This window comes from Lepidochelys kempii, chromosome 3, assembly GCF_965140285.1.
Source record: "Lepidochelys kempii isolate rLepKem1 chromosome 3, rLepKem1.hap1, whole genome shotgun sequence".
Lineage (NCBI taxonomy): Eukaryota > Metazoa > Chordata > Testudines > Cheloniidae > Lepidochelys > Lepidochelys kempii.
In genome coordinates, this window is record NC_136382.1 from 18,569,387 (window position 1) to 18,584,015 (window position 14,629).

General features: G+C 37.5%; 1 protein-coding gene across 4 annotated transcripts in view; it reads right to left on the bottom strand.

The window, feature by feature from the left end:
* Positions 1 to 14,629, bottom strand: part of GCFC2 (GC-rich sequence DNA-binding factor 2) — a 45,052-nt gene continuing 30,423 nt past the window's right edge. For 2 of the 4 annotated variants that reach the window (XM_073335817.1, XM_073335821.1), the window contains exons 13-19: positions 10,453 to 10,574; positions 8,432 to 8,508; positions 7,507 to 7,573; positions 4,460 to 4,606; positions 3,376 to 3,429; positions 2,402 to 2,526; positions 1 to 1,514 (exon numbers count right to left, since the gene is read on the bottom strand). In XM_073335817.1, the coding sequence (XP_073191918.1) occupies positions 1,400 to 1,514; positions 2,402 to 2,526; positions 3,376 to 3,429; positions 4,460 to 4,606; positions 7,507 to 7,573; positions 8,432 to 8,508; positions 10,453 to 10,574 (707 nt within the window). In that variant the 3' untranslated portion in view covers positions 1 to 1,399. Of the gene's footprint in view, positions 1,515 to 2,401; positions 2,527 to 3,310; positions 3,430 to 4,459; positions 4,607 to 7,506; positions 7,574 to 8,431; positions 8,509 to 10,452; positions 10,575 to 14,629 lie in introns of those variants that run through there. The other 2 variants (XM_073335819.1, XM_073335820.1) reach the window with 2 other exon arrangements.

Sequence of the window (14,629 nt, forward strand, 5' to 3'; positions counted from 1 at the left end):
CAAGACTAATAATTTTATTTTATGAAGTCCATTTGTACAAGAGTTAAACAATCAAGATAAAAAATAGTACCTAGTCATTTACAATTGATATTCATTTATTTTACAAAAATAAAAAATACCCAGTTTTAAAAAAAAAATGTAAAAGCATGTCCACAGGGAAAACAAATCTACTATAAGAAAAATACAAATATTACATGTTAAATACCATTTGGGGAAATACAAATACAAATGACTCTGCATCAGAACTTGTGCCACTCTCTGGATTTCTATGACCAATTCTCTTTCAATTCCATGGCAGAATGACTTTTGTTATATACATTTAAAATTCTCTCTTTAAAACATAGAATCTATTTTAAAATAAAATATTCTGTGTATGATAAACGAGACTGTGTACACATCAGGGGGAAGCAAAAATAGCGATCAGCAAGACTCTCAAACACCAGTCAGATTTCTGAAAACGATGTGAAAAATTCACATTAAAAAAATGTTCTGAAGTTGCTACAATAAAGGACTCCTGCATCTCACTGCCAACCACTGAAGTGTGTATGATCATTAAAAAGAAACTGATGGAAAATAGGTCCAGAGGTGAGTCCAGGCCCACAAACAACTTGAGCACAATCCACATTAGCATCTGAATTATAAAAGACAACATACAGCGGATGCCATCCTTACATTGTGATGTTACAAGTGTTACATTTGCACACTAGGTATAATATAGATAGGTGCCTGCTATCCCTAGCTTTCTATTTCAGCTGTCCCCATTATTCTATTCTTATTATTCAGTTGAAACCCTGCAGGACTTATACGGACTAACTCTCCCACGGATCTCCATAAAGATGGTCACCGGAATCTGACCAGAGAAGGGACCTGGTATTCTCCCTGAGATAGAGAGATATTACACAATACTAGGCTCACAGTTCAAGACTGGAAATTCTACACAAGGCTGTTTACTTACAGTATACTGATTCTGACACACATTTTTCAGATCCTTTCACTATCCTTTAAGGGACACCTATAAGAGGAATAAAGCATTATCACCCCCCCCATGGTACTTAAGATTGCCATTTCATCTTCAACTAACTTGATGCCAACCAGTGCAATATGCATTGGACGAGATTTTGCATTCCTGATGCACCAAGAACACTCACTACCCACCATGGGAATTTTGGATGCACAAGAAATGCAAAAATTCAAGCCTAATACTTGCAGGGCCTTTAAGTCCCATGAAATATCTAGGTTCAACAAAGCAGACTAAAGAAAGGGCAGCCCTAACTCGTCAATTGCATTGTTCAAGCAAAACCTTTAACACTATTTTAGCTTGACCTTTATCTTGCTTTAAATCAAACCTAAAATGGCAACAGCATTTTAAATTTTATATTTTAGTCCTTTCGCTGGAATTCTACTTTCTGACCATAGATTTCAGGTGTTCCAGTTTATATTCCTCAATGAAGTCCTCTGCAATATGCAAGGCGTTGACTTTCACCAACAAAAGGATCAGGTCTCTCGTTTCATCACTAAAAAAATAAAAGAAAATGTACAATATTCAAGTGTCTGACTGCCATATAGTTTGAGTGTATTGATTTTTAAAATGCAGATAAGAAACTACACTGGAAATTAATGAAAATTACCCTGGGCTATGGTGATCGGTTATGTTGCATTCCATTCCAGTGTCCAAAGGCTAGGCAAGAAAAGCTAACAAATCTATATCTTCCATTTCTATTAGATCACATTTTATAAATTTAAACTAATCGGATTAGATTTACATATTTTAATTATTTCATTCTTTATAAAAGCAAGCACTAATAAGACATCTCAGTGTGCAAGATACAGAGAATCACAGCAGATCTCCAACGCCTCCTTTAGGAACAACATTATAGGACTATTTCCTCAATTCTCTAGAAATAGATGGACCAGTAAAAAGAAAAGGAGTACTTGTGGCACCTTAGAGACTAACCAATTTATTTGAGCATGAGCTTTCGTGAGCTACAGCTGCTCAAATAAATTGGTTAGTCTCTAAGGTGCCACAAGAACTCCTTTTCTTTTTGCAAACACAGACTAACACGGCTGTTACTCTGAAACCTGTCATTATGATGGACCAGTGTTATAGGAACGATGTAATGTAGGATTTTACATGTCTGTACACTGTTACCAGTAAGTAAGTCACGTAGCCCTTTTCCATTATTCTTGTGTGTCCATTACAAGGTTTTTAATTTGCTTTTGATTTACAATCCTTCCACACCTCTCAAACAGATATGCATTATTATGAAAAGATCAAAATATAAACCACTGACAAGGCCCCTTTTGAAGCGTATGATGTAAATATACAAACACAAAAAAGTTAATAAAATAAACATACACAGTACATGTAGAAATAATGAATTCCAAAAAAATGCCAGATTACCTGCAGTTATTCTTGTACAGTATATGTGCACTTTGCAACAAATGTTGGCTAAAGTTTGCCAACTGAGGGAGAGTTGATCCATTTTTAAGCTCTTTGAACCATCGTTCTGGGAGACATGCAACTACCTGTTCAATCAAAACATATTTGGAAAAGATTAGACAATCCTTAAATGCATTAACTCACTTTGATTTAACTCTCACTTATTTCTCCTTTAATTGGCTCCATTGTTGTAATTAATAAAAAGCTTTGTCAGATGTAGAGCCAGATATCTGTTATTCTCAGCATACTCAACAGCTTCAAGAATTTATAGGCTGTTTGTTCTAAAGGTTTTTATGTTTCTGTGTAATAAACAAACAATTATACACAAATGTTTGTGATAAAAGTTCAGTCCTTTCTACACCTTCCATTTTGCTTCTGATGCTTGTTGCATGCATATATTAAAAAGACTGCCTAAAGACCTAACAATTTTATCTATGTTAGGTCTGTTAGTTAGCCTGGGATAGAATTTTGGGTTTGACTTTTTGATACTCTTATACTAATGTGTGTAAACAAAGGACAAAAAACAATGATGTTGCTTCTGTCTAGTCAGATGGATTTGCTAGTACAATGGGAACAGATCAGAGCAGTTAAAGTGTTACTCAGAGCACACTTTAAGGTTGCCTCAACCCCTATCTCAAGGCAAAAAATCAAGCAACCAGTCGGGAGGGGCAAAGGGGCTTGGGTCGGGGGGAAGGTATAAAATACTAAAAGAGTAAAAAAATGGCAGTCCCCAACCAGAGCACAACCTCACTCCTTACCCCTCTGATGGGATACAAAAGAGGTGGGACTAAGACTCCAGACCCAAAAGGGAACATGACCCTAAGTTGTAAGGGGTGGGACTGTGGGCATGCATTGCAGGTATAATTATACCTCCTGAGGAGTGGGGGACAAAACACTGCGGCGTCAGTTACGGAACATGTTCGCTGGAAACTAACCCCAATAAACATTGCATTGTCTACAGTTCGGACTTCTGGTCTTCTGCTTTCTGCCTGCGTGACAAGAACCAGGGGTGAAGGGAAAGCCCTCTAACAATCTAGCCGGCATAAAACACCATTAGTTATTGCCAATTTGAACTGCTAACCTTTAAAGCACATTAGCATACATTAGCTTTGGGCAAAAACATATGCTTGCATTAATCCTTCAGGTCAAGAAGTTAGAATCTGCCCAATTCAAAGAAGCCACCACCTTCTTCATCCTCAGTACCAAGAGGTTCATTGATAAGTCATTTTGTGGCTAGAAATATACAACTCCAGCTGTTGAACTTACATTAAGAACCAGCATTATGAAAATACTTATTCCGGAGCCAAGGCATTAAATCATTAATCGCCAGTATCCTTTTTAGAAATTGTTTATTTTACCCTCCACTGTAACACTTAGAAGCAAAAAGCCCAGGATTCCTATCCTCTCAACGATTTGAAGATCTACTTTGGAGTCAAACATTGGCATTTTTTGGATTTTTAACAAACCTAATGTGGCTTTTGTTTTGACAAAACTCTCTGTGCATTAGCATAATCTATTGCACCAAGAAAGCATACAACTTTGTGAGTAGTGGGCCTGAACCAGACTTGAAGGAATTCAACAGAGGTCTTTCCATTCTTCAATAGGCTTTGAAACATTACTAGCATGGTGTAGGTTAAATGGCTAATTATAGCTGGTGATCTAGGCGAGCACGAACAGCTCACACTTTTTATTTTATTTTGAACTGATAGATTTTTCAAAAAGATACTTACAGTGAGATCTTGGCTCCAATGAAATCAATGGCTAAACTTCCACTGATTTCAATGGGGCCAGGATTTCACCCTTAGGATCCAAAAAAGATATTTTCCATTGGACTGTAATAGTTTCTAAGTTTCGGGCCTGAATATTTTAACTGTGCCTTTCTAACACCATCAAGAGTTTACAACGTTATCTTAAAAGCTACAGATACGGTTTGTTACTTATTTTAGTTTCAGAAACTGATCTCTTTATCATGAAAACTCTTTCTTCTATATAAGCCTTTTTCCTGTATATAATTTTTACCTTGTTGCACTTTTCCACATTATCTGGTCCAGGTGGTGCATTAAGAAGTATCAGAAGGAGATATCGATTCAGCAGCTTGCCTAGTCCTAACTCATGTAGTGTATCTTCTACTATGATCCCATCCCAAAGAAGAATATTAGACAGCAGCTGAAATAATAAACAAGCTTAGAATGAGCACACTAGGTGATAGTAGGTAAACTGAAGTATAAAACCAGAATGTAATACTTTGGTTACACATTCTCATGGGACCGCGTGCAGGCCCAAATTCCCCACTTGGAATTTCCCTCAACTCAATCTTTTTAGATTAAAAAAAATATGTTGATGTGTTTATTTGAACAGGAGATCATTGGACTGCACACTCACATCAGAATGTGTGCTTGGAGTGCGGAGCCCCAGAAGTGCAATGCACTCAGCAGAGGACAAGGACTTGGAAAGTGATTTAGGGTACAGCCCAAAGGCCACCAAATCATTTCGACACTCTCACCACACTCAAGTGGACTTTTGAAGCAAGTGATGGAGAGAGGAAATATGCAGGGCAAGAATGGTTGGCCAAGGTCTGGGGTGAGATGGGGAGGATCTGGCATTTGTGTAAATGGATGGATAAGTACATTCAAATGCCAGCACATTTATAACCATTATTTCACAACCAATTATCTTTGAAGAACACACATTCCTGAAACTAAAACAGGAGTCATACAAAAAGGGGAAAACTAGATCAAACTACAAAGGATGAATATAAAAAAAACACCACAAGCATGTAGAAAGGCTAAAGCACAAAATGAGATTAAACTCGGTAGGGACATAAAGGGTAACAAAAAAATATTTTACAAATACATTAGAAGCAAGAGGAATACCAAGGACAGGGTAGGCCCATTACTCAATGAGGAGAGAAAGATAAATGCAGAAAATGCAGCAAAGGCCAAAGTATTAAATGCCTTTTTTGTTTCAGTTTTCACCAGAAAGGTTAGCAGTTATCAGACAACTAACATTGTGAACATCAGTGTAAATGGGGTAGAATCTGAGGCTAAAACAGGGAAAAAATCAAGTTAAGATGTACTCAGACAAGTTAGAGGTCTTCAAGTCGGCAAGGCCTGACAAAATACATCCTAGAATACTTAAGGATTGGGCTGAGAAAATCTGAGCCATTAGTGATTATCTTTGGGAACTCGTGGAGGATGGGAGAGATCCCAGAGGACTGGGAAAGGGTAAATTATAGACCAGTCAGCTTAACTTTGGTATCTGGAAAGATAATGGAGCAAATAATCAAACAATTTGTAACCACCTAGAAGATAATAAGGTGACAAGTAACAGTCAGCATGGATTTGTTGAGAACAACCATGTCATGCCAACCTGATATTCTTCTTTAACAGGAAAACAAGCCTTGTGGTTACGGGGAAGCAGTAGATGTGATATAGCTCAAATTTAGTAAGGCTTTTGATACTCTCTCTCTCTCATAAACAAAGTAGGGAAATACAGTCTAGATGAACCTACTATAAAGGTGCATGCACAACTAGTTGGAAAACTCTACTCAGAGAGTAGTTATAAATAGTTCATAGGAAAACTAGAAGGGCATATTGAGTGTGGTCTCGCAGGGATCTGTCCTGGGTCTGGTTCTATTCAATATCTTCATAAATGGTTTGGAAAATGACAGAGACCTCTATAAAGTCTGCAGATGATACCAAGATGGGAGGGGTTACAAGTGTTCCGGAGGACAGGATTAGAATTCAAAATCATGGAATCATAGAAGATTAGGGTTGCAAAAGACCTCAGGTGGTCATCTAGTCCAACCCCCTGCTCAAAGCAGGACCAATGCCAATGATTTTGACAAACTGGAGAAATGGTCTGAAATAAACAGGATGAAATTCAATAAAGACAAATGCAAAGTACTCTACTTAAGAAGGAATAATCACTTACACAAATACAAAATGGGAAATGACTGCCTAGGAAAAGGATCTGGGGGTTATAGTGGATCACAAACAAAATACGACTCAACAATGAAATACTGCTGCAAAAAAAGCAAACATTCTGATCCTTATTAGCAGAAGTACTGAAACCAAGACATGAGAAGTAATTCTACTGTACTCAGCACAGACAAAGCCTCAACTAGAGTACTAACAGGTTTCAGAGTAGCAGCCGTGTTAGTCTGTATTCGCAAAAAGAAAAGGAGTACTTGTGGCACCTTAGAGACTAACCAATTTATTTGAGCATAAGCTTTCATGAGCTACAGCTCACTTCATCGGATGCATTCAGTGGAAAATACAGTGGGGAGATTTATACACAGAGACACTGATGAACTAGTTCATGAAACAGGAGGTATGAATGCATCCAATGAAGTGAGCTGTAGCTCACGAAAGCTTATGCTCAAATAAACTAGAGTACTGTGTTCAGTTCTGGGCACCACACTTTGGGAAAGATGTGGACGAACTGGAGAAAGTCCAGAAGAGAGCAACAAAAATGACTGAAGGTCTAGAAAACATGACCCATGAGGAAACTGAAAAAAATGGGTTTGTTTAGCCTGGAGAAGAAAAGACTGAGGGGGGAATATGTTAGTCTTCAGGTATGTAAAAGGTTGTTATAAAGAGAAGGGTGGTAAATTGTTCTCCTGAACTGCTGAGGACAGGACCGAAGTAATGGACTTACATTGCAGCAAGGGAGATTTAGATTAGACATTAGGAAAAACTTCCTAAGTGTAAGCATAGTTAAGCACTGAAACAAAATATGACAAAAACTTGTGGAATCTCTGTCACAGGAGTTTTTTTAAGAACAGGTTAGACAAACACCTGTCAGGGATGGTCTACTCTAGAAATAGTACTTAATCCTGTCTCAATGCAGGGAACTGGACTAGATGATCTATAAAGTCCCTTCCAGTCCTACATTTCTATGATTTCTATTATTTCTCATTGAGGACTACATATCCCCTTCCCAGTACAATGCACTATCCCCAGGATATCAAACTTCCCTGAATATGTATTTCTTGGTTGAGATCAAGCATGAAATATTTTAGCCCAAATGATTTTTCAGGGAGAAATTAGGTACATCTTGCTTACCTTTACAGCTGACCAAAACTGTCTTTCTTGAAACTTTGATTGTGGCAATATTCTGTCTTCCACAGTGCTGGTCATAGAAAGTATAACAGGAAATTGATAAAACAACATTTTCATGGGTTTTGTTTAGAAAAAATATCCAACCAATTGATCTCTTCTGTATACTGATGGATGTTAATTTCAGTTTTCAATCAATAAAGAGGGTCACAACCAGAAAATAGGTCTCAGTTCTGTTACATAACTTTACATTTGGAATCCATCACTAGTCTCTTGATAGTCCCTACTAAAAGTAGTAATTGGAAACACTTAATCACACTTGATATCAGACTGACAGCACTATACAAAGCCAGGCAGTAGAGGGAAGATACTCTGCAAACTTCCTATATCAGCTTTAGCAATGCATTTCCCCCCAACATTAAGCTAATTTGCAATCCCATGTCTCTCCCGAAAAGAGGGATTTCCATTAATTCCAAATTGTGAAATATACTGAATACAGTGATAAACAAATCCAATAAAGCAAACAGCTAGGTATTTTTCTTTACAGTGAAAAGACTCAAGGGAAACAGTAACAATTCGTGAATGTGAGGAGGAGATGAATCAAAGGGGAAATACAGGATGGCTGAGCCAAAGCATCCTTTTAACAATCACCAACACATACATAAGGCCAGACTGAGGAGCTCTTACATTGTGGAGCACTTACTCACAGGAGTAGTCCCACTGATTTAAATTCCCCTAATAAACAGAATTACTCACCAGCTTGAGTAAGGGCTCCCCAACCTGACTCATAATGATGTAGCAGACATTGGAAATTGTAGCTATTTCAGGAAGTTTTCTATTCCATTAGTTTCCAATTCATGTTGACTGTATATTAAACTGGCACCTCACTTCCAATGAAGTGGTTGGTTGGTATTTCACAGAATTAGCTTACCTTTTAGGATACAGAGGAATAAAGACATCATCTTCTATCGACTTCTTCATTCTTGAAACAACTGAGTTTACCAGATCCTATTAAAAAATTGGAGATTTATCACCGACATACCAATGCTTCCCCACAAAAACATTTAAATGATAGCGGATACATTGTAAGATATAATTTTAAAGATAGCATTTCCCTTTAGATTAATGTGATAGTCTATAATAAATGTAATACAGTTGCCACCTGTTTTATATATTTTTTCTTAGCTATAGTTATCAGCTGGTTGCAATTTTAACTGACCCTACCACGCTCTTTGACCATTTGTCATTGTGGTGTTTTGCAAGATAATTTAATTTTCCCCAAATGATGTCATTTGCTGCATGTTATTTTACTATGATAGCAAAATGATTATACATAGTCTATAACTAGAAGTAGAAGGCAGGGATAAATCACTCCATAACGGCCCCTGTTCTGTACACCTCCCATGACGTGTTGGTATTGGCCGCTGTCAGAGACAGATAATGGGCAAGATGGACTATGGTCTGACCCAATATGGCCATTCTTATGTTCTTGTAACTACAAAATGAAACTGGTGGTTAAACAATAGATTTATCACATAGAAAAACTGAAAAATTCTGCATAACTAATAGTGTCATAAGCAATACCACAGTTTTTGTTTTCTCTCCAAAGGTCTAACAGCTTTTCACAGGTTTCAGAGTAACAGCCGTGTTAGTCTGTATTTGCAAAAAGAAAAGGAGTACTTGTGGCACCTTAGAGACTAACCAATTTATTTGAGCGTGAGCTTTCGTGAGCTACAGCTCACTTCATCGGACGCATACTGTGGAAAGTGTAGAAGATCTTTTTATACACACAAAGCATGAAAAAATACCTCCCCTCACCCCACTCTCCTGCTGGTAATAGCTTATCCTTGTAAGGAGAGTGATCACTTTAGATAAGCTATTACCAGCAGGTGAGTGGGGTGGGGGGAGGTATTTTTTCATGCTTTGTGTGCATAAAAAGATCTTCTACACTTTCCACAGTATGCATCCGATGAAGTGAGCTGTAGCTCACGAAAGCTTACGCTCAAATAAATTGGTTAGTCTCTAAGGTGCCACAAGTACTCCTTTTCTTTCAGCTTTACACAGTGTCTCTACACTTTTATCAAATTAAAATGTGGGTAATTTTTAGTTTTACTTTTTCTGACTTTAGCCAACACATCAAAAATATGCTGAAAAGGTACTACTGTATTTGATTTCCCTAGTTTCAAAGCTGTAATCCGGCTGACAGGTACACACACAGGTTTTCATATTCAAGATCTGATTTTCTACTCAATTTCACCAATTTTATGATGGTGAAGTTCATTGAATGTACATAGGAATGAAACTAGCATACTGAAGTAAAGAATCATGAACCCAGAGTACACAATTATAAAATGCTTAATATTAGAGAGATCTTTTTCACTGGTGGAATGATTATCCATTTTTTAATAAATGGAAATCCTTCTAGAAAGGAAGCCACTTAGTGAAGTTTAAACAGGCCTGCACTTTTTTTTTAAAGCTTTGGTTTAGCACTACAGTAGAGCTAAAGAAGTGAAAAAGATTTGAGCTCTGAAGCATCCTTCAGATTTTAAACAGGTAAAAGTTGTGTATTTAATTCTTTTTAAAAAAAAAATCAAATGCAAAGTTGTAAGTTCTTGAAAGATTCATCTTCACAGCGGAGAAAAAGATTACTATTAGCAAGAGGCTCGTCACAATTGTAGTCATAATTTTTCTAGTAACAAGAGCCAATTTCTGCCCAAAGATGTACACATCTCCCACAGACTAAAAGGGAGTTGCATTTGCACATCTGAAAGCAGAACAATTTTAGCTTTAAATTTTTGCTTATTACAGGTGATCTGAAAAGGTTAATCAAAATACCAGCAACTTTAGAATTATAGGATGAATGCATACAGCAAGGGTAGGAAGAGTATATATTATCAATGACTTTAAAATATACCATTTTCTTCTGGTCTCTAACAGCACAGTGGTTTTTACCTGTTTTGCTTTACTAGATTCATTTTTGGAAAGGGAATGTTCTTCAAAGATATTTTTGCAGAGCTGAACTAGACTGACTGTTTGTGAAGTTGACAAAGGATCCCACACATGTTCTACAAAGCCTGAAAAACATTAATTATTTCAGAAATGTACAAGTAGTTACTTGCTTGTTTTAAAATGTCATTCTAAACAGGAGTGAAAATTTGCATACAAGTGTCCACCACGCAAAAGATAACAATGTTACTTCATTCTTCATCTTTACAATAAGCATAAGCAGATTTTTTCCATTAGATGCTCTCGTGCTTTGTGATATATAAGCAAACCCAGTCCTTCCACCTGTTTAATGACACATTTCTTCCTCCTTTATAATCTATTTCCATGACAGCAACATCTTTCTAATGGTTTTCTTATATATCATCTATTGTCCTCCTCTTTTCTGTCTTCCATGAGGTGGTATCCAATCAAAGGCTTATCTAGGAATACATTTTTTTGCCATCCATACAACACACCCAAACCAGCTTTCTTTCTCAAATCATTGTCTCTGAAGTCTGCTGAGCAGCCTTCTATAATACATTAGCATTGGTCAGTTTATCACAGTGGTTCTCAAACTTTTGTATTGGTGACCTCTTTCACAAAGCAAGCCTCTGAGTGGGACCTCCCCTTCTAAATTAAAAACAATTTTTTAAATATTTATCACCATTATAAATGCTGGAGGTGAAGTGGGTTTAGGGTGGAGGCTGACAGCTTGTGACCCCCCACATAATAACCTTGTGACCCCCAGGGGTCACGATTCCCAGTTTGAGAACCCCGGGTTTATCCCATCGACGGACACTAAGTATTCTTTGCAAGCATCTCTGACAGAACGCATTAAGTTTTCTGTTGTTGGTGTCTAACATTTGTGAAGTTTCAGAAGCATAACACAATGTGGAATTACAATAGCATTGTAAAACTTTATTTTGGTTCTTCTGTGAATCTCCTTATTTTTCCAGATATTTGCCAGTCTTGAAAAGGTTCCACTTGCCTTCCCAATTCTTGCTTCCACCGCCTTACGGAGCTGGCCATCAGCAATCATTGTGCTTCCAAGATATACAAACTAGTTATCCATGCTGTATCTTCACTATTGATCACATATGCATTATCATTGCTTTCAATGACTGTGACATTGACGTTCTTTTGGCAGATTCTTAATCCTACTTTGGCAGCCTCACACTGGAGGTGATCCTTATCAGAGCATCATCATGTGTCCAACAGAACAATGTCATCTGCACAGTCAACATCTGGAAGTTTTCCTTTACTTCATATAATTCCTGCATCTTCCTTTGATGTAGCTTTTCGCATCAAGTAATCTATCATGATGCAGAAGAGGAGAGGGGATAAAATGCATCCCTACTGCACTCCGATGATGGAGATAAACCAGTGGAGTTTTCCACTTTGTCCTTACACAGCATTTTGAACAGTCATACAGCATCTTACCCAGTGACACTACCTTTTTAGGAAGCTCCTATTGCCACAAGATCTTCCATAGCAACTCTGTATGAATGCAGTCAAAAGCAATGGTGAAATCTATAAAGTTCAAGGCTAATCTTCTCTGGCAAGCAAGCCCTTTCTCAATCAATCATCTCAGGGCAATGATGAGATTTATACATGACCCTTTTGGTCTAAAGCCGGCTTGCTCAATACACAGTTTTTCCATCTATGGCCAGTTTGACTCTGTTCTATAGTACACTGCAGAACACTTTTCATGACACCGAAAGTAGCATTATTCCTTGCCAATTCTCACACACCACCTGATTTCCTTTCTTTGGTAATTTACAGATCACACCTTTCTCCCAAACTATATTGCAAAGTTTATGTAGTTCATGAAATACATCTCCTCCCCAGCTTTAAGCATTTCAGCAGTGATTTTAGCACTTTCACATTCTTTTAGCTGCTTAACTGCCTCCTCTATTTCTGCTTCTGAAATTTCTAGCAGTGAGATATTTAATTCTTCACCTTCATCACATCCATTGATTAGAACTGTTGGCTGTGGTTGGTTGAGTACTTCCTTAAAATGTTCTCACCATCGTTCTGCTTCCATTGTTAACTGTCTTCCATCTTTCACTTTTACAATACCACTGTGACTCTGGAACCATGATAATTGCTTATACATATGGAACAGTTTTGTCTCTCACTGATACACCTTCAGCTTCTCTAACTTTTTTGTCAAGCCATTCTCTTACCTTCTCATCACAACCTCTTTACCTTTCTCTACATATGCTCCTTGCAATGTGCATTGTTTTTCATATGTCACCTGTGCTTGCCTCTTTTTAAAGGTTTTCTTTCTTCAATCTATTTCCACGTGCCTGAATGTATCCACTCTTCTTTCCTTGATCTCCTTGGCGCAAATGAAGTTGTGGAAGCTTCCTGACAGACATTTCTAAAATGAGCACATTGTTACTCTATATCATCATTCATTACCCACAGCTCTTGGAATCTGCTTGAGAGCTAGATTTTAAAATCCCTCCTAATTCCCAGGTCAGACAGTTTCTTCACAAGGAATTCCATCCCTCTTTTCTTATTAGCTTGTCGTTTTAGCTTTATTCTAACTGTTCCAAAGACAAAAGACAACATAGTGGTCATTTCCTACATCACTACTTGTAAGAGATTATGTATCCAGCACTTATCTTCTCCACCATCTGCCGATGGCAATGTGATCCTGTTGTTTCCTGATAATTCCACCATTTGACTTCCATATTAGTTTTTGTTTCCTAGATGAGGGAAAGTGTCCCTTTAATGTACAGGTTATACATACTACACAGCTTAGTAAATCACCATTGTCCGCCCACTTCTGTATTTACTCATGCCGTGCTCATATCTGAGGTTGTTGGATTCATGTCATCCATAACCAGAATGACATCATCAGTATGAACCTGGTTTAATACATCCTTCAACTTACTATGCAATGCATTTTTTACTTGTTCATCATGTTCACTGGTAGATACATAACACCGGATGATAGTTACTTTAGCACTATTTGTAACCAAACATGCTCTTATAATTCTTAGGTTAACTCGTCTCCATTCCTGTAGAGCTTATGTTCCCTTTCTGTAGAGGAATACTACAACTCCCTCTATGAGAGTATCATTTTACCTTCCTGAATAGGGTGCTGTGATACCATCTGATTGGAGTCATCCACCTCCAGTCTCTCTCATTTCACTCTTTCCAAGAACATGAATCTTGAATTGGGTCATTTCTCCAACTACTTGACTCAGGCTCCCACATGGTTCTCACATTCTAGCACCTGATTCTAGTTTTAGTTTTAGAACATAAGAATGGTCATACTGGGTGAGGCAAATGGTCCATCTAACCCAGTATCCGGTCTTCCATCAGTGGCCAATGGCAGGCACTGTGAGGCTCTCTGGTTTCAGGCAATGAACTCCCTCTTAGGTTTGGTCCAACCCCCTCATACCTCCATTCAAACGTATCTGTTGTAGACTCTGATTTCAAGAGGCTAATTGAGACATTCTTTTTATCAAGGTTATTTCCATAACTGGGACTTAAAAAAAATACAAGGACAGAAAGTTGGTCTGACTCACAACCATAGATCCATGGCTCCTCATTCAATATATATTTGGAGCAACTTATATTATGCCTGACATTCCTTCATCTACTGCATGAGGGATGCATTGTGTAGCTTAGGATGCCCCAGAAAGCAGAAATGTCCTTAGTAGTAATTCATTCCTTATGTAGACGAGTAAGTATATACAAATCTTTATATAACCATACACACAATGGAGCTACTTGTCTGAAGAATCCATATATTCAGTGAATATAAAGTACATTTTGCAAGTGAGTTCTGCTAATTTTGCATATACTTATACATTAATAGGTCTACTTAAAAAATGTACATTTATTTGCCTGTACAGTTCTGACAAATACTTCCTACTCAGTTACGTACATGGTACCTAGATGCTATGATGAGGGGCCATAAGAAGCATATAGACAAACCAAGAATACATTGCGAACTCAATGTCATTTATGATTAATTCAAGAGGTGATCTGCAATAACATACAACTTCCTACTGACTTTAGGAGTCTAATTTAAATCATTCGGCATACCTTATTTATTTATAGACATAATAAGACCCTTACCAAATATCATGTAAAAAATATGAACGGTCTCAAGAATTAACTGCTT